At 50.6% G+C, this 17,578-nt stretch overlaps 16 protein-coding genes and 1 pseudogene across 17 annotated transcripts; 9 read left to right on the top strand and 8 right to left on the bottom strand.

Annotated features, from left to right (window-relative positions):
* Window positions 1–71: 71 nt before the first annotated feature.
* OGAPHI_006474 (uncharacterized protein) lies at window positions 72–857 on the top strand (the record flags this gene model as incomplete). Its single annotated transcript, XM_046207764.1, has 1 exon — window positions 72–857. One exon carries the CDS (start codon window positions 72–74, stop codon window positions 855–857), a length of 786 nt encoding a protein of 261 aa, XP_046058738.1.
* OGAPHI_006475 (uncharacterized protein) lies at window positions 237–824 on the bottom strand (the record flags this gene model as incomplete). Its single annotated transcript, XM_046207765.1, has 1 exon — window positions 237–824. The coding sequence occupies one exon, from the start codon at window positions 822–824 to the stop codon at window positions 237–239; it is 588 nt and encodes a 195-aa protein (XP_046058739.1).
* Window positions 858–911: 54 nt separating the features above from the next.
* OGAPHI_006473 (uncharacterized protein) lies at window positions 912–4,283 on the bottom strand (the record flags this gene model as incomplete). The annotated part of the gene is made up of 2 exons (XM_046207763.1): window positions 912–1,325; window positions 1,698–4,283. The coding sequence occupies 2 exons, from the start codon at window positions 4,281–4,283 to the stop codon at window positions 912–914; spliced, it is 3,000 nt and encodes a 999-aa protein (XP_046058737.1).
* OGAPHI_006472 (uncharacterized protein) lies at window positions 1,681–4,379 on the top strand (the record flags this gene model as incomplete). The annotated part of the gene is made up of 3 exons (XM_046207762.1): window positions 1,681–1,944; window positions 2,334–3,062; window positions 3,177–4,379. The coding sequence occupies 3 exons, from the start codon at window positions 1,681–1,683 to the stop codon at window positions 4,377–4,379; spliced, it is 2,196 nt and encodes a 731-aa protein (XP_046058736.1).
* Window positions 4,380–4,546: 167 nt separating this feature from the next.
* On the top strand, window positions 4,547–4,930 carry OGAPHI_006471 (uncharacterized protein; the record flags this gene model as incomplete). Its single annotated transcript, XM_046207761.1, has 1 exon — window positions 4,547–4,930. One exon carries the CDS (start codon window positions 4,547–4,549, stop codon window positions 4,928–4,930), a length of 384 nt encoding a protein of 127 aa, XP_046058735.1.
* Window positions 4,931–4,962: 32 nt separating this feature from the next.
* Window positions 4,963–5,841, bottom strand: OGAPHI_006470 (uncharacterized protein; the record flags this gene model as incomplete). The annotated part of the gene is made up of 1 exon (XM_046207760.1): window positions 4,963–5,841. The coding sequence occupies one exon, from the start codon at window positions 5,839–5,841 to the stop codon at window positions 4,963–4,965; it is 879 nt and encodes a 292-aa protein (XP_046058734.1).
* On the top strand, window positions 5,453–5,881 carry OGAPHI_006469 (uncharacterized protein; the record flags this gene model as incomplete). Its single annotated transcript, XM_046207759.1, has 1 exon — window positions 5,453–5,881. One exon carries the CDS (start codon window positions 5,453–5,455, stop codon window positions 5,879–5,881), a length of 429 nt encoding a protein of 142 aa, XP_046058733.1.
* A 47-nt stretch (window positions 5,882–5,928) lies between these two features.
* Window positions 5,929–8,529, bottom strand: OGAPHI_006468 (uncharacterized protein; the record flags this gene model as incomplete). Its single annotated transcript, XM_046207758.1, has 1 exon — window positions 5,929–8,529. One exon carries the CDS (start codon window positions 8,527–8,529, stop codon window positions 5,929–5,931), a length of 2,601 nt encoding a protein of 866 aa, XP_046058732.1.
* A 126-nt stretch (window positions 8,530–8,655) lies between these two features.
* On the bottom strand, window positions 8,656–10,170 carry OGAPHI_006466 (uncharacterized protein; the record flags this gene model as incomplete). The annotated part of the gene is made up of 1 exon (XM_046207755.1): window positions 8,656–10,170. One exon carries the CDS (start codon window positions 10,168–10,170, stop codon window positions 8,656–8,658), a length of 1,515 nt encoding a protein of 504 aa, XP_046058730.1.
* OGAPHI_006467 (uncharacterized protein) lies at window positions 8,828–9,154 on the top strand (the record flags this gene model as incomplete). Its single annotated transcript, XM_046207756.1, has 1 exon — window positions 8,828–9,154. One exon carries the CDS (start codon window positions 8,828–8,830, stop codon window positions 9,152–9,154), a length of 327 nt encoding a protein of 108 aa, XP_046058731.1.
* A 192-nt stretch (window positions 10,171–10,362) lies between the features above and the next one.
* On the top strand, window positions 10,363–10,782 carry OGAPHI_006465 (uncharacterized protein; the record flags this gene model as incomplete). Its single annotated transcript, XM_046207754.1, has 1 exon — window positions 10,363–10,782. The coding sequence occupies one exon, from the start codon at window positions 10,363–10,365 to the stop codon at window positions 10,780–10,782; it is 420 nt and encodes a 139-aa protein (XP_046058729.1).
* On the bottom strand, window positions 10,646–12,839 carry OGAPHI_006464 (annotated as a pseudogene). The gene is made up of 3 exons: window positions 12,398–12,839; window positions 11,044–11,764; window positions 10,646–10,955 (listed from the first exon to the last, which is right to left on the bottom strand). Coding segments are annotated over exons 1-3 (1,473 nt in total).
* On the top strand, window positions 11,934–13,211 carry OGAPHI_006463 (uncharacterized protein; the record flags this gene model as incomplete). Its single annotated transcript, XM_046207753.1, has 1 exon — window positions 11,934–13,211. The coding sequence occupies one exon, from the start codon at window positions 11,934–11,936 to the stop codon at window positions 13,209–13,211; it is 1,278 nt and encodes a 425-aa protein (XP_046058728.1).
* Window positions 13,212–13,296: 85 nt separating this feature from the next.
* OGAPHI_006462 (uncharacterized protein) lies at window positions 13,297–14,181 on the top strand (the record flags this gene model as incomplete). Its single annotated transcript, XM_046207752.1, has 1 exon — window positions 13,297–14,181. The coding sequence occupies one exon, from the start codon at window positions 13,297–13,299 to the stop codon at window positions 14,179–14,181; it is 885 nt and encodes a 294-aa protein (XP_046058727.1).
* Window position 14,182: 1 nt separating this feature from the next.
* Window positions 14,183–16,702, bottom strand: OGAPHI_006460 (uncharacterized protein; the record flags this gene model as incomplete). Its single annotated transcript, XM_046207750.1, has 1 exon — window positions 14,183–16,702. One exon carries the CDS (start codon window positions 16,700–16,702, stop codon window positions 14,183–14,185), a length of 2,520 nt encoding a protein of 839 aa, XP_046058725.1.
* On the top strand, window positions 14,808–16,201 carry OGAPHI_006461 (uncharacterized protein; the record flags this gene model as incomplete). The annotated part of the gene is made up of 2 exons (XM_046207751.1): window positions 14,808–15,183; window positions 15,849–16,201. 2 exons carry the CDS (start codon window positions 14,808–14,810, stop codon window positions 16,199–16,201), a joined length of 729 nt encoding a protein of 242 aa, XP_046058726.1.
* Window positions 16,703–16,860: 158 nt separating the features above from the next.
* On the bottom strand, window positions 16,861–17,532 carry OGAPHI_006459 (uncharacterized protein; the record flags this gene model as incomplete). Its single annotated transcript, XM_046207749.1, has 1 exon — window positions 16,861–17,532. One exon carries the CDS (start codon window positions 17,530–17,532, stop codon window positions 16,861–16,863), a length of 672 nt encoding a protein of 223 aa, XP_046058724.1.
* Window positions 17,533–17,578: the final 46 nt, after the last annotated feature.

Below are 17,578 nucleotides of genomic sequence, written 5' to 3'. Positions count from 1 at the left end.
CCGGCTCGGTCGATTTGGTGCTACGCTCACCAAGGCTTATTTACAAAAATTTGGCTGTGAAAATATTTTTAATGAGTTCTTTCCAAGAGGTGTCCCAACAGGTTGGAAACCAGCTCAAACGCCTGTTCCCCGCCGCAGACAGAGTTCCTGCGCTTTCTGTCGGGCTGTCGGTTTTTTTGGTGCTTGTTTATCTTTTTTCCGTCGCCAATCCATGGATACTGGACGCGTGGTGTTTATCACCCCAGGCCCTTCCCAACTTTGAACTCAGCAGATTGACCACCTACACATTGATCCACGAGAACTTCTTCCATCTGCTGTTCAACGTTGCGTCTCTGTATGGCCCATTGAGTCAGTTCGAGGTGCAGAACGGGACCGTCCACACCGCTGTTGTGTTGAACTTCCTGGCCACATTTGTTGGTGTTCCATACTGTCTGTGCGGCCTGTTGTTCTACCCAGAGACCAGCGTTCTGGGAGCATCCGGATGGTGTTTCTCGATGCTCAGCTACTACTACTATCTGCGGTCGCAAACCGAGGAAACCGTGAAACTGTACAGGGTGGACGTTCCAACAACCATGGTGCCGTTCGTGTTCCTGCTTGTTGTGGGTGTTTTGGTGCCTAGTTCGAGTTTCATGGGCCATTTGATTGCGATTTTCGCGGGTTATGCGCTTGGATACGGGTACTTGAAACATTTCACCAACCCGCCATTCCGGCTGATCGAGCGGATCGAGGCGGCGTTGGATAGCGTGATCGATAGACTGCCAGCCCAACTGCACTACATCAAAGAACACGAGGTGAGCCAGGAACGGTACGTGCTTCCGTCCCATGCAGGACAAGTTCTGGGAACAAACAGAGTTTGAGGTCGGCTCCAAAGGGATTGCAACTATTACTAGGTAATTGTATATAAGAGACGATTATTTTCCACGCAAGATCTTGGCAAACTCCTCGATATCAATTTGTCCGTCAGAATCGGTATCTGCGGCCTGGAGCATCTGTTTAGCTTCTTCGTCTGTAAGTCTTTCACCAATGGTTGTAAGAACACGGACCAGCTCGGTCTGAGAGATCTTTCCATCTCCGTCACTGTCAAACACCTTGAAGGCCTCGAGAATCTCCGCCTCCACGTCCTGTTCCTTGATCTGTCTGGCCATCATGGTGAGAAATTCGGAAAACTCGATCAAAGAGTTGCCGTTTGTGTCGATCTCGTTCACCAAATCGTTCAGCTCCTGTTGTGTTGGGTTCTGGCCCAGCGCTCTCATCACTGTTCCGAGTTCTGATGCTGAAATCTTTCCATCGCCATCCTTATCGAAGATGCTAAATGCCTCTTTAAACTCGTCGATCTGTTCGGGTGTCAATTTCTCGCTCTAATTGTTAGTGTTTTGCGCGTGTTGCAAGTCAAACTCACCATTTTAAAACTAATAGACACGTATTTGAACTTTGTGTTGTTATTAAGGCAATTACAAGATATTTATTTTTTTGCCGGCCGCGTTTTGGCAGAAAAAAAGGGCGGAGCCTTTTGGTGATATTTTTAACTTTTTATAAGATTTTTTAGAAAAAAGGGACACAATCCCCAAATTCAGGGGGTAATGTCTTTTAGCCGCCAAATATCCTTATCATCCAACTAGTTTATTATACGATTTAGCAATTATTCAGCCGGAGCACATTTCGCAGGCTTCCGGGTTGTTGATGGCACAGGCAATCACCTTCGAGTTGAAGATATCAAACTCGTCGCTGGTGGTTTCCTTGGCAGGATCGGCTGCCGAATCGGCCTGTTTTGGCTCTTCAGCTGTCTCCTTTGGCTCCTGTGGCTCTTCAGCCGGCTTGGACTCCTTGATGTTCAACTCGGCCATAGATCCCTCAATGCTCGATGGAGCAGTTTCTGGAGAAGGAGTCTCGATCATGGACTCGGCCGAAGAAAACGAAACATCCTCCACAGAAGAGGTCTTTCTGGTAACATACTTCTTCAACTTCAACTTGTCCAAAGATGCAACAGTGGAAGAAGCAGTGGCAGCAGAGCTCTGATCAACAGTGAACTGGATGGCAGCAGCAGCAGCCTGGGTTCTCAAGTAGTACATTCCGGTCTTGAGTCCCTTCTTCCATCCATAAAAGTGCATCGAGGTCAATTTACCCATGGTTGGGTTCTTAAGGTGGATGTTCATCGATTGCGATTGGTCAATGTACGCACCTCTGTCGGCAGCCATGTCGATGATGCTCTTTTGAGGAATCTCCCAAACAGTACGGTACAGGTCCTTCAAGTCCTGAGGAACGTTAGGAAGGTTCTGGATCGATCCGTTGTCCTTGATAATGAAGTTCTTCATCGAATCGTTCCATAAACCAAGGTTGACAAGGTCTCTCAACAAGTATGGGTTAACGATCTGGAACTCACCAGCAAGAACTCTTCTGGAGTAAATGTTGGAAGTGTAAGGCTCGAAACACTCGTTGTTTCCAAGAATTTGCGAAGTCGAAGCGGTAGGCATTGGTGCAACCAAAAGCGAGTTTCTCAATCCGTTCTTCTGGATCTTGGCCTTCAAGGCGTCCCAGTCCCAAAGATCGGTAGGTTTCTTGCCCCACAGGTCGAATTGCAAGATACCTTGCGAAGCTGGAGATCCTTCGTAGGACTCGTACTTGCCATCCTTAATAGCCAGCTCCATGGAGGCTTCCAAAGCACCGTGGTAGATGGTCTCGAAGATCTGGATGTTCAACTCTCTGGCTTCGTCACTGTCGAAAGGCAGTCTCAATTGCATGAAAGCATCAGCGAGACCTTGGACACCAACAGCAATTGGTCTGTTACGCATGTTGGATCTTCTGGCCTCTGGAACAGGGTAATAGTTTCTGTCAATGATCTTGTTGAGGTTCTTGGTGACAACCTTGGTGATCTGGTGCAGCTTCTCAAAGTTGTACCAGCTGGTGGTCTCGTCGTTTTCGCAGAACGAAGGCAGAGAAATCGAGGCCAAGTTACAAACAGCAACCTCCTCTGGCGAAGAGTACTCGACAATCTCACAGCACAAGTTGGACGACTTGATCATACCCAAGTTCTTCTGGTTGGTCTTGGCGTTACAGGAGTCCTTGTACAACATGAAAGGAGTACCGGTCTCGGTCTGGGCCTCTAAGACGGCATACCACAGCTTCTGGGCCTTGACAGTTTGTCTTCCACGTCCCTCTCTTTCATACTTGGTGTAGAGTTCCTTGAACTCGTCACCGTAGACGTCAGCAAGACCTGGGGCTTCAGAAGGAGAGAACAAAGTCCAGTCGGCGTTTTGCTCGACTCTCTCCATGAACAAGTCTGGGATCCACAAAGCAGGGAACAAGTCTCTAGCTCTGATTTCCTCCTTACCGTGGTTCTTACGGATGTCGATGAAATCAAAGATGTCGGAATGCCATGGCTCGATATACAAGGCAAAGGCACCAGGACGCTTGTTACCACCTTGGTCAACGTATCTGGCGGTGTTGTTAAACACTCTCACCATCGGAATCACACCGTTAGAAGTACCGTTGGTACCGGCGATGTAAGAACCAGTGGATCTGATATTATGGATGTGCAAACCAATACCACCAGCTGCCTTGGAGATCAAAGCACAAGTCTTAAGCGTGTCATAAATTCCGTCGATCGAGTCCTCCTTCATTGCGACCAAGAAACACGAGGACATTTGAGGGTGGGGGGTACCCGCGTTGAAAAGGGTTGGAGACGCGTGAGTGAAGAACTTCTGGGACATCAAGTTGTAGGTCTCGATGACCTTTGGAATGTCGTTGCCGTGAATACCAATGGAAACACGCATAACCATGTGCTGAGGTCTTTCAGCAACTTTTCCGTCAACCTTGAGCAAGTACGACCGTTCCAGAGTCTTGAAACCAAAATAGTTGTACGAGAAGTCTCTGTCGTACACGATTGCCGAGTTGAGCTCTTCTGCGTTCTTCTGAACAATCTCGTAAGTCTCCTCGGAAATCATTGGCGAGTGCTTACCGTTCTTTGGGTTCACGTATCTGTACAACTGCTCCACGACTTGGGAGAATTGCTTGGTGGTTTGCTTGTGCAAGTTGGAGATGGCGATTCTGGCAGCCAGGGTCGCATAATCCGGGTGGATGGTGGTCATGTAAGCGGCAGTCTCTGCAGCGAGGTTGTCGAGCTCGATGGTGGTGACGCCATGGTAAACACCAGAAATGACTCTCTGGGTGATGGCAACGGGTTCAACGTGCTTAGGGTCGAGGCCGTAACACAAACGGGACACTCTGGCGGTGATTTTGTCGAAGCGGACTGGCTCTTTGCGCCCGTCTCTTTTCAAAACGTACATTGTTGGTGTATTTGTTTTGGGTGGAACTGGGATCTTATATACGCGTGCACGAGACGCGTCGCAAACACGCGCAGAGAAACCCGGATCCTGGAATGAGAGGTGCAAGTTTGGGGAAATACCGGTCGTTCTGACAAATCCCACTACGTGTCACGTGACACACTGCCAGGGCGCGTGCCCTCGAGTTTTTTTCCCCGTCTTACCTAAGCACACCACCCACGAAGCATACTGAAAAATTTCGAAAAAAAACTTCATCCTCATCAACCATGGCTAAGATTTCCCAAGACGTCTCATCCTCCAGATCCAAGGCAAGAAAGGCCTACTTCAACGCCCCATCTTCTGCCAGAAGAGTTTTGCTTTCCGCTCCTCTCTCCAAGGAGCTCAGAGAACAATACAAAATCAAAGCTCTCCCAGTGAGAAAAGAGGACAAGGTGCTTGTTGTTAGAGGTTCTAAGAAGGGCCAGGAGGGAACCATCTCTTCCGTCTACAGATTGAAATACTCCATCCAGCTCGAGAAAGTGACCAAAGAGAAATCCAACGGTGCCAGTGTGCCTATCAACATCCACCCATCCAAGGTGGTCATCACCAACTTGCACTTGGACAAGGACAGAAAGGCCTTGATCGAGAGAAAGGGTGGTAAGGCTGAATAAGAGTGTCATATTTTAATATAAACCGATGATTGTTATTTACGGCCAATTTTCCGTGCCATAACGTACACCGTTTTCCACGAGATCTCGATGGTGGTTTGTTTTTCCCACCCGAGTCTCCTGTTCAGACGCTCGTACATCACGTCTAGTGGGTCTCTGGTGTCTTGGCCTGTGTGCTTGGACTTCCAGTTAGTGTAGGTGCTCCATGTCTTGCCGTAGTTGAGGTATTCTTCCAAGGTGAGTTTTTTGGTGAGCTCGAACTTTGGCGCAGCGGGCTGGGTTTCTGGCCGCGACGGGTCGTTGTACACGACGACAACGTTGTCGAACCGCGGGTCCTTGATTAGCTGGTCGTTAATTTCCCGGAACAGCGTGCGCATTCTCGTCCGTCCCGGCTGCTGCCAGTGGGGGCCCAGAAACTCGCCGTTTTCGTAAGTTATCTCGTCGTAGACCTCGTTGGCAACAGGTTCGCCAACAAATATCGGGTCCACATAACCAAAGTACGCAAACGTGCCGTTCGGTTGCAGGATGCGGTCCACCTCCGCAAACCATCTGGCCGTGTCCATCCAATGGGCGCACTCTCCCCCCAGAACAAGATCCACAGACGAGTTATCCAGCGGGAGATCCTCGGCAGAGGCAACATACACCTCGGTGGGGGTGGTGATATGCTCTGCTGCCTTCTTGGACTTGTCAACCATAACCGAGGACACGTCCGTAGCTATAACTTTTTTGAATTCGGGGGCCAGTGGCACGAAAACCTGGCCCGTGCCGCATCCAACGTCCAACAACGTGCCCAATTGGTTGCCTTCAGTGGCCAAATGGTATTTCAGAATCTCATCGAACAAACTCCGTGGATACTGCGGCCGAAACTGGTTGTACTGGCCAGCATCGAACTTTTTATGGGAAAAGGCAGACATAACTTATATAACTCTCAAATTGAGGGGTAAATTTTTCTAGTAAATATAGTCAAGATATGCTATTTATTATGAGATGTGAACGGCTATTTACTGTAACTGTAGCTTCTGCTGTTCTCTGGCCCACCGCGCCGTGTCTCTGGTGCTCTGCGAAAACCGTTGGTTTGTTCTTGTCTTTTTGATGAAATCCGCAACCCATTCCTGTTGGTATAACTCTCTCAGTCTGCCGTCGCTGAAGATCTGCGCCAGATCTCCAATCATTCCCACCACAGACCGGCACACGCTCTCGCTGGAACACATGGCCTGGTTGTGGTACACTTGCATCAGAAAAGAGGCGATCTGCAACGTGTATGGTTGCAAAGCATCGGGATACTCGTGCAGCCCAGCCACTATTCCAACGTAGGTGTCCAAGACGGCTTCTTTGACACTCAGGATGTAATCCTCGGTCTCCAATGAAAGGTCCTCGGGCTCCAGTTGCTGTGCGGTACTGCAAATGTTCATCACCACTTGCAAATATTGAATGAACTCCGGTCCGATCGAAGAAGCAATGTCTCCAAAACAGGACAGAATCAGCGGACGCAGCTCCCGGCGAACGTTCTGGCTCGACAAAGTGTTACCCAGAATGGCCATGAACCCTTGACAGTACGGAATAAACGCATTTCCCAGAGAATGAGAAATGTCCACCACAAGACCAATGGCAGCGTCACAGACTGGAGAGTCAATGTTCTCCAATGCTTTGGTCAAAAAGGCAAGGAAAGATGGCATGTACTTCTCGAACTGGATGCCAATGGCAGAAGCAATGGATGAGATGGCAATGAAAATGTCTTCTTCGATGATGGAGTTTGGTTCCTGGATCTGCAACAGCCGCAAGAACTTCTCCATCAGCTGGTCAGACACAGCAGCAATCTCGCCGCCGATTCTCCGCACCACGTTGGTCAACAGAGAAAGAATATTAGATTGGAGCTCTTGCAAAACGGCCTTTTCCTCGCCGTAAGCCTGCGCGCCCTGCAGTTGAAGCTGGATCGTTTGGTCAAGCTTCTCCAGTGAGTCCGACGCAATCTGGTTCACCATCGGCATGTCGCTGGCACTGCTGTATAACACGAGCGTCGACAGCGCCTCGTACGCAGAGGTTCTGGCAGAGTGCTCGTTATCTGGTTTCGATGTGTTTTGAAGAAGAACAGGAACAACGACAGGGTAGTATTGAGACATTATGCTGGAGTTAGATTCTCTGGCATCCACGCTGAGCTGTTCCACCAGGTTGATTAAAGTCCAACAGCAGTTGGTGCTGACTTTGGCGTGATCCTGTAATCCGGCAACCAGAGCCTGGATGACTTCGGGCAACATGGTGTTCACGTCAATAGCTTCCACCACCATATCTGCTATTCTTCCCACGCACCAGGCAACTGTCTCTTTCACTTGCAGCGACTCGTCTTTCATTAGGGCCAGAATTGGACGCAACGCCTGGCCAATCAGCACAGTCAGTTCCGAGCGGTCTGGGCCGTCGAGAATCGATCCAAAGGCCATCACTGCGGCTTCTTTGTTTCTCCAGTTTGGCTGGTTCAAGTTGGACTCCACAAACTGCAAAACAGGCTGCACCACGTAATTCGTTGTGTTTTGGGCAAACAGTTGCAAACATGCGCCTGCAGCCATCGCAACTGACCAGTCGTCATCCTCCGGGTCCTCGTTCTGACGCACCAAAAGACTCAACAATGTTGGCAAAACGTCTGTGATTGCCACGAGCGCAAAGTTGTACGACACCAAGTCTGGAGGCGGCTGGTCTTTATATTCCTCGAGCTGAATGGCGATTTCCAACTCTTCTTCGCAAACCGTACTCCAAAACTCCACAGCCATGCATGCAACGCGGTCGTCCGAGCTCTGCATCCCAGATACCGTTAGTCCATAGAGTGCCTTCTCCATGTAGATTCCCATGTACTGGTAGTAAAGACTCATGATTTTGGCCAACGCACCGAACGCCAGAGCTTGTAGTTCTGGATCAGAAGCGGTGGTGGCCTCGCAAACCACCTGCATAATGTAGTTTCTCTCTCCCTCACGTTCAAAGTTGCCGGCAATAAACTCCAGCGAGTTGACCAGGGCGTTGATGGCTGTTTTCCGAACCACTGTGCTTGGCTCAGACGACTGGGCACCTTGAACAATGGCGATCAAAATGCCGTTGGCCTGGGCCACCACCGCAGGGTTAGTGGCATCTGCACTCTCACAAACATATCCGATCGCAAGCAGCGAGGCCCGTTTCACATTCACCGGCTTGTCTGCCTTCGTGTTGTCCACTATGATGTGCATCAGCTCGTTCCACGAACCCAGCGGTAGCTCGATGTCGGCCACAGCAGCCACCAGCTGGGCCGCAGCGTTCGCCACACGTTCCTCACGCGTCAAAAGCGTCTGGAGAGCCGTGTCTTTGATCTTCTGCTTGAGATCGCCGTCCTGTTGCACCCACCGCTCCGCAAGCTGCTGTCTTTTGTTGGAATCTTTGGAAACCAGCTGGTTTTTCAGCGAAAGCCCAGCAAGGATCCTCACCTCTGTTCTTTTCGTTTCGTCGCCTAGAACTTCAACCATGCTCAGAAGGTACGTTCCCCAGTTCTGTTCGGCCAGCTGGGCGAGCTCGGCCTCGGAGGCGGCCCGCTTGCTGGCGTCGGCGCTTAATATTGCACTCTCCAGCAGACTGCTAACGTCCATTGCTTGTTTAAAAATTATTTTGTTTGCAAACTTTGAATTTGTTTTGGGTGGGGGACACATACCACAGGTAGAAAAAAACAACTCCAGGGGGAAGCATCCGGGCGTGTTTACCCGGCCTGTGTGAATTTAAAAGTTTGTTATACATAACTTTTTGTAGTTTCTGAACTGTGTCAACACCGCATGCTGTTCCTCCTCGTTGTGCACGTCCACTGTCGGGATCAGCTCGTCGTAGCTTAGCAGGTTTGTGAAGTAGAAGAGTTCGCGATATGAGCTGTGTTCCGAGTACGGAATCCGTAGAATGCGACAAGGGTTATCGTCTCTAAACCTGTCAAAATGTTTGGAAATGGCTTCCAAAACCGCTTCTGGGGTTTCCGACTCCACTATATCGTCCAGCGACGGCACCGGTTTGCCGTACCGCAACGACCACCCAGTTGGCCGCACTCCAATGGCCGCCTTGAAGTGTTTCGAGTACGTCTTGAGGTACTCCATTAAGAAGTCCTTGTTGAGTTTCGGAAGTGCTACCAAATGCACCTGGCAATTTTCAGGGTGTTCGGTTTCCAACAGTTCGTCCAAGTCTGGCCACCCAAACTGGTTCAGTACGTCCTTCTTCTCCTTTTGGCAGTAGATCTTGGATCCCAAAGCCTTTGCGAGTCCGATCGCAAGTCTTTCCTTGCCAATAAGATAAGTTCCTATAACCACCAAAAACCGTTGCGGTTTCCCTTTGGTGAAATAATCGATAACCCGTTGCTGTGAGAACTTGAACGTTTCCATCTTGGACTTGAGTAGCTGGCATAACTGGTCAATAACGTACTCCTGTTTCGGGAAGTTGTACAGCGGGTCCAGGTAAGTAGTGTCGAGGTATATTTTATTGAAATGGCCGATTTCCAGCAACGACTCGAGCATTTGCCGGTTTATACGGCAATCTCCACAGTGGAGGTACTTGCAACCAGGCGATTCCAGCACAAAAATCCCGCTTCCTGGACAATGGTTCGCGTCCAGACAGGTGACTTTGATCTGTGTGTGCGGAACGGTGATCGTCTGGTTATAGTCCACCGGTAGCAGCAACGAGGGGTCTATTTTGAACTTGAAGACCAGCAAGTTATACGTTATTGGGGTCACAATGATGGTTTTCCCGTTATCCCAGTTTTTTGTCAATCCGCCATAATGATCGGAATGGAAATGGGTCAATAAATATGTGGAGATTCCAGGATGTATAGCGTAGCAAAACGCGTCCACAGCAACCATATAGTTGCCAAACTCCATGATCTTGTGGTCTGGGATCGGCGGTTTGGGCCGTTTCGCAGACACTTTTCTTTTGCTCTCTTGCCCCCCAATCTTCATTGGTTTGTACAAAACCGGTTTGGTATTTGGCTCGACCAAACATGCGTCCACATGCATTGTGCGGTCGTCCAGCGACAAGTACGACATGTCCACGCTGCAGATCGGACACGGGAGCTGTTCGATCTGGTCTGGCTCGATCTGGTTGGGGAGCTCTTCGTCCTCGTCCTTCACAAACAACGAGTCTTCCTCCTTGTCGCTCACCAGATCGATAACCGTCACCTCTTTTTTCACGATATCCGATCCGGTTCGACAAAACTTCAAGATCGATACCTGTTGGTCTACCGGTTTTCGTTTGGCCATAACTTTAATAATTTATCTAAATAGGAAAAATATTTTGGTTGTTCTTGTTGGATGGGGCTTTTGTCTATTATACGCAAACAAAAGCTAAAAGAGAAGGAGGTGCGGCTTCTTCTCTTGGGACTTGATAACTCGGGCAAGTCCACCATTGTCAAGCGGTTATTGCACCAAAATGTCAAGGAAACCAGCCCGACAATGGGGTTCGATATCTCCACGGTACAGTACGCAGGGTTCAACATCAACGTTTGGGACATTGGCGGGCAGACGTCGCTTCGCGCGTTTTGGTTCAACTACTTTGAGAAAACGGATTTCCTCATGTGGGTTATCGACAGCTCGAGTTTGCACCGGTTACACGAGAGTTTCACAGAGTTTTCTAAAGTGTTGAGCGAGGATCGGCTGGCCGGTTGTGGAGTTATAGTTATGGTGAACAAGATGGACCTTTACCAAGGCAATGTGGACGAGCTGCGCGCGGAGATCGTCAAGTTGCTTGGGTTGGATCAGCTGGAGAACCATTCGTGGCAGATTGTGCTTGGTAGCGCGTACACGGGGGAAAATATCCAGTATGCATTGGACTGGATAACCAAGGAATATGAGACACGGTATTTGATTCTATAAAGTTATGCTTGTTGGATAAGGTCAAATAACCACGAGCAACTAAACCAGTGGTTGGTGAAGTCCTGGTCCGGGTCGCACGAGCACTTGCGGCTGCGGCGCACAGCCGTGTCTGTGGGGCATTGCAAGTACGGCTCGTGAAGATAGCCCAGGTCGTGGAATCTATGGATCTGGCCCTTTTGGAGAATTAGCGACAGGATGATCGAGCGGATCGGGGCGTCCCCCCACCGTTCGTAGAAAAACCCGTTTTGACGGTCCAGATACTCAAACATCCGGTTATACTCTTCGGAACGGAACACGTCCAGGTTTCCGATCTCAAAATTGGTCCAGAAATGACACGAGTTGTACGAGTCTGTGTCTGGATCGTAAATGAACGGAGAATAGTTGGACTTGTTATACAAGAGCCCGGAAAGCTCGTTTTTTTCAAGGTACTGTTTCACGTGGTCAAACAGCGTGGGGATCGATTTCGGGTACTCCACCGTGCTGATGGTGAACCCGTACATGTATCCGTTTGACTCCATAGTCATGAACGGGTCGTCGAGAACGTCGCAAAACAGTCGCACACCGGGCTCGACTCGCCAGAAATACTGGTACCGTTGCAGAAGCGGGTGCTGATAGAAAAACCCGGTTTCAAACCGACACATGTGTCTGTACGAGATGGATCCAGCGTATGGCAGCACGCCGTCCTCGTCCGACAACAGTTTCTCGATATTTTCGTTCATCTTATGAACAGACAAATCTTGAGGAAAGCTCCAGTGTTCCTCGGGGATCAAGCCGAAATGAACCTCGCCCGACACAGCGTCGGTCACGAGGTCCATGAACTCTGTGTCGAACGGTTTGTCGTTGAGGAATACCCAATCATAGTGAAAACGGTGATTGAACCGAGTTTCATAACTATGGATCGTTTCAAGCATGTCGTACAGATCGCTGTTTCGGCACAACGTGTACATTGTTGCGTTTTCGCGGACCGGGCTGGACGACATTTCTTCAAACGCCCAGCCGGTTATCGGGACCACTGAACGGACGAATAAGGTCAATACAACCTGGACCACATTGGAGAAGATCATTGATAGACATGGAAAAAAGCCACCGACGCGACGGATTAATTATGCGTCGTTTTGACAGAATAATTAATTTCTTATCCGAACATTGCCATGATGAAACAAATAGCGGTCATTTCCACGTTTGTGGCCGTTTGTTTTGGGTTATTCTTGCCGGAAACTGATGTGGAGTCGTTGACCAAAGTTATGACGGACTCTGTTTCCAAACGGGGGCTGAAAAGCTTGCCTCCGCTCAGTTCCTGGCCCAAACCCCACGAACGGACCCTCAAGCCGGGCGAAATCCCGGCTTTTGTGATAGATTACGCGCCAATGGTTTATCTCTACTCGGAAGAGCGATACATGCCGTACAACATAGAGGAGTTTGTGACCCATTTCCATGCCGAACTCGAGAACGGAACCCGGCTTGACCAATTTGGAGATTCGCTCAAAATCACCGACCTGGAGGCCCTTCAACAGTTCCAGTCGCACGAGAATCCGGTTTATTTCATGTCGAACGAGGATTTCGACACAGACCCGGAGTGGATCACCGGACGCAAAAATAGACCAAATTTCTATACAGGAGAGCTTAAAAACGTCCCCGCGACGCTTATCGTGGTGGATAAAGGAAACGGATGGGTTGATGCTTACTGGTTCTACTTCTACTCGTTCAACGAGGGTCCGTATGTGATGGGGACCGGGCCGTTCGGCGACCATGTCGGCGATTGGGAGCATTCTCTGGTCCGCTTCTACAACGGAGAGCCCGTGATTGTGTGGATGAGTGCCCATGGAGGAGGCGGAGCATACTTTTATACCAATCTCGAGAAGCTGGACACCCATCCGGTGATTTTTGCTGCTCGGGGAACCCACGCCAACTATGCTTCCACTGGCCAACATTCGCACGATCTTCCATATTCGATTCTGTCTGACTTCACAGACAGAGGTCCATTGTGGAACCCATCCTTGAACTTCCTCGGGTACACGTATGACGGGACGTCGGTCACGTTTGCCAACGGGTCGCATGCTGGTCGCGAGCAGAAGTTTGGCAACTGGCTCAAGTTTGTTGGCTACTGGGGCGACAAAAAGCTTCCACCGGACGATCCAAGACAACGGTGGTCTCCTTTCGAATGGAAATACATTGGCGGGCCGTGCGGACCGATGTGCAAGAACCTGCTGCGGATCTCGCCGTGTCAGCGGGCGAAATGGTGGAATTTCTGGAACGGTTGCAATATCAGACGGTACATCAAGTACGGGGACGGGTTATTTGATTCTGAGGGAAATAACAGCTGCGGCAACCTGTACAACAAGATCCGGCCGAAACTCTTGCAACGTGTTGTCAAGACGTTCACGTTGGGAGGCTATTTCTGCTGGATCATGGATGTGGTTTACGGATAAAAATTGGGTTATGATGGGTTATGAAATGATGAATTGGGAGCTGGAGATAAATTATAAATACAGTAATAAATAATTTCTCTACTCTATGTTTGAGCTTTCTTATTACTATTTCAAAATAAGTCTGATAATTGGATCCACCTTTGTTACGGCCGCTCTTTTGGGAGTGTACCGGTACCAGAACCTTCTGATTTATCCATCTGGGCTGAATGGGGCTCGTGACGTTGTTGACACGCCTGCCCAGTATAACCTAGCATACGAAGATATAACTCTAAAAACTAAGGACTCAGAGACGTTGAAAGGGTATCTTCTTTTGCACGACAAGAATTCCGCCTTGTACACCAATAAGACGGTTCTCATACTATCGCCCAACGCAGGAAATATAGGCCATTTCCTGCCCGTTGTGAAATATATCTATCAACAGCTGCGGTATAACGTGCTGATCTACTCGTACCGAGGCTACGGCAAGTCGACGGGTGAACCGAACGAGGAAGGGCTCAAGATCGACGCCGACACGGTGATGGAGTTTGTGGCGAACCACAGCCAATTGGCCAGCTCGTCGATCGTTTGCTATGGCCGGTCGCTGGGCGGAGCCGTTTCTATCTACATTGCTTCGCGGTACCCGGACCTAATTGCCGGGCTGATTCTGGAAAACACGTTTTTAAGCGTTCGCAAGGTGATCCCGCACATTTTCCCTGTGTTGGGCCCGTTCAAACAGCTGTGCCACCAAATCTGGCCGTCCGAGCAGGAGATCTTGCGGATCCCCGAATCTGTGTCGATGCTATTTCTGAGCGGACTGGACGACGAGATTGTCCCGCCAGCACACATGCGCACGCTGTACGAGCTGAGCCGCAGCCAGACGAAGACGTGGGTCGAATTCCCCGGCGCACACCACAACGACACCATTGTCCAGCCCAAGTACTGGGACTTCTTCTACGAGTTTATGCGCAAGATAACTCCGGTTGAAAAATAAGTTATACACACTGCTTACCGCACCCGGGACAACACTCCTCCATGCTCTCGACGAACCACGACTTGAGACACCCGAAATGGCCCTTGTGGCCACACCGTTCCAGAACAACACACGTGCCCTTGACCGGCTCGTTGCAGTACACACATCCGCCCTGTGCCTTGCCGCACCGGTCGCAGTACCAGAACCCAAACTCGATCTCCGGGTCCTGCAACCACATATTCTTGCTCACCTCGTTGAGGATCGGCTGGTTGCAATGCTGGCAGAATAGCCGCAGCGACGTTTGTGTCTGGCCGATCTTGGTGAAGAGCTCGTACGATTTGGAAGCTATCCGCAATACATGAGCACTCGACTCAAATAAACACCGTCTCTGTAGCATTTCGTGGTATGTGAGTATCCAATCCTGACACTCTGTCTCTGTGAAGGCGTCTGGGTATTTGGGAGCAAATAGCAGAGCCAACGTGGCACACATAACCACGTCTCCTTGGATACAGCTATAATTAGCAGAACGACGTAGCAGTTCCACTGGATTCCACGGAGCCTCGATACTTTTCGGCTCCGTGGTCTCCTTCATCGACTGTCGACGGCTCTTGGCTGGTGACGAGCTCAAAGAGACAGGAATCTGCGACATGGCCAGTGACTTAGACCGGAACTTTGTGTGCGGCGACCCAGACATGTTGAGTTTCTCGTTGTCGAAGTCTGCGCTCGACCCGGTGAACGAGAACGTCGAGTGGTGTTGCACGACCGGGTTCTTGTTGATCTCGATCGGCTGCAACGGGCGCGCGTCCGCAACGTCTTCCTCCTCGTCGTCAATGGCGTTCTCGTTCTCTTCCAAGTACGTTTTGGACCGGGCGTCGTACGAGTCCACCGACGTGCTGAGCCGGTCGCTCGTGTTCATGCTCGACCGGCTTGGGTCCGTGGGCACAGGGTCCCTGTGGTTGTCCAGATGGAACGCCTGGAACCCGTTCAGAACCTTGTTGGACTCGTCCCACGCTACACTCGCCTGTAACGTGCGCCAAACCTGACAAGTTCGGTATCTGCCTGCGCCGGCCGCAACAGACGCGTTGTACTCGCACACATGTAGCAGATCCATCCCATCTGGAACCTCCATGATGTAGTTGGCGCTCAGAAACTCAAACACCTCTGTTTCGTTCTCTGCTACCGGAACGTCTGCCAGCAGAGCGTACGGCGACACGCGCGTGTTGGGCTGCGACAGCTGCCGTGGCAGACTGGGCCGGGGCTTGGCCATCAGGTTCGGCGACGACGGGTTCGGCGAGTACGTTTCTGGCGGCAAAACCACCTCTGCTTCGCGCGTGTCTTCAAATTGGTGTCGCTCCTGCTTCACAAATAAAAGCCTGCTTCCGGCGCGATGGTCCCAATCGGCAGCCACCGTGGGCAGCGTGTCGATAACGCGCGGCTCCAGAGTCACGTCGTGCTGGACAACAGACTTGTCCTTGGAACAGCTAACAAGATACTTGGGGCTCTTCCAAAACAGTCCCGTGACCTGGTTGCTATGGAACTCTATCACGTTTTTCGGAACATATTTGCGACCCAGACTCAGGATCTGGATCGTTGGGTCATCGCTAAGGTAGCACGCAGCAATGTCCGTCGTCAGGATCGAACCGTTGCCCCGTCCGCGACACCAGCTCACTTTCGACACCGCTCCCGAGGTGTTGATCACGTGATCCGGGTCACGCAAGTGGTCGGTGCCAGAAGCCATGTTCCAGACCTGGACCTGTTTGTCTCTGCCGCCGCTAACAACGTAGTCGAGTTCCGGATGCCAGTCCAGTGTGAGTCCCGGTCCCGTGTGTGCGTTGAGCTTGCGCTCAAAGGTGGTGGGCTTGCGGATGTCCCATTTCTGGATCACTCCCGAGTCGGAGATGTTGCAGAACTGGCGGCCCGAGCGCGGGCTGAACTGCACGCATCTGATTGCGTCGGCGTTTCCGATGATGGTGATCTGGGCCTTTGTGTTTTTCAGCCGCAGGTCCCAGACTTTCATCTTCCCGTCCTGGGAGCCAGATAGCAGCGTGTGCGGGCTCAATGCGCTGAAATCTATGGAATTGACCGCCCTTTGATGGTCGCTGAATGTTGTTCGTATTCTGTTGCCGCGGTCGAGATTGTAGATGTGGATGGAGCCGGAAAGAGTGGACACTGCTATGTTTCTTCCGTACTGTTGGTAGCCGAACTTTGCGTCGGCTATGAGTCCGTGCTGGTTGTTTCTTGTGCCCGAGTTTTGCGAAACAAGGTCGTACTCCACGCTGATCTCGTTGTTGGATGCCTTGAGCAACTGCAGGTACTTGGGGCCGCCTATCACAAACAAATTCGGGGTCTCGTTGGATTTGGCACAGGCGAGGATCTCGTTGGCCGTTTGGAGCCGTGTTTTGTTGGACTCGACGTAATACTTCGACACAGACCCAACAGATGGTAGAATAGAGAGCGAGGAGGCCGGAACAGGGAAGTTCACCGACGAAGAAGAGGTGCTAGCACTGTTGCTGGTGGAAAGTCCGTAGATATTGAACGCCATTCGCGAAAATTGGCCGCTCGAACGCCGATGATGGTCCATCACAAACATCGCGTTCGGCGAGCTGCTCAAAGACCGGTCCCGGTCGCGTTCGTGCCCAGTTTCCTGAGACATGTATATATATTATTCAAATATTCTATTAGGACATTATTTTCTTAATTTCACAACACCCGTACATCGCCAACTTTGACCAGGTCCATCACTGCGCGGTACCGTAGCACGTAGATCCCGTTTGTGGTGAGCTCGACCTCCTCATCGTCCACATCCACGACGTTATCTGCAAGCGCTTTCACAAACACCGGACGGTCCAGGTCCGGCTCCTCGATCATTGACACTCCACCCCCGGTCTCGTCTATAGCCTGTAGCGACTCGGGAAGGTTTTTCAGAAACTGCGAGTTGTACAGCTCCAGAAGAAGCTCGAGGTGTCTTTCCATGTACGTGAGCTCGTTGTTGCTGAGTTTGGCGGATTCTGTGTCGTTTGAGCGGATGTAAAGCGAGTATTTGTCGATCTTTTGAAGACGTGTTCGGGTGTACGATCTGATGAGAAACTGGACTCTGTCGAGCTCCGATTCCACCACCACGAGCCGTAGCTTGATTTCTTTTTCGTGGGTCTGGAGTTCAATGGAGTTCAGCTCGATCTGTTCGACCTGTTTGCGGATCCGTATCAGCACGCGATCTATCAGTTCGTTTTCATACGGCAACAGTTCCGGGACCATTCGCTCATTGATCCACGCGGTCGACAGCCGCTGGAGGTCCTCGGCGCGTAGCTCGTCTTCGTTGTGGCCCGGTCGTTTGGACGCCTCGAATTCTTTGAGGATATCGTCGAAATCCATGCGGAGGAATTGAAACAAGAAATTTATTTGTATTTATTTATTTATT

Source organism: Ogataea philodendri (assembly GCF_020536065.1).
Source record: "Ogataea philodendri strain CBS6075 chromosome Unknown scaffold14, whole genome shotgun sequence".
In the NCBI taxonomy this organism is placed as follows: domain Eukaryota; kingdom Fungi; phylum Ascomycota; class Pichiomycetes; order Pichiales; family Pichiaceae; genus Ogataea; species Ogataea philodendri.
This window is presented reverse-complemented; position numbering and strand designations above follow the sequence as displayed.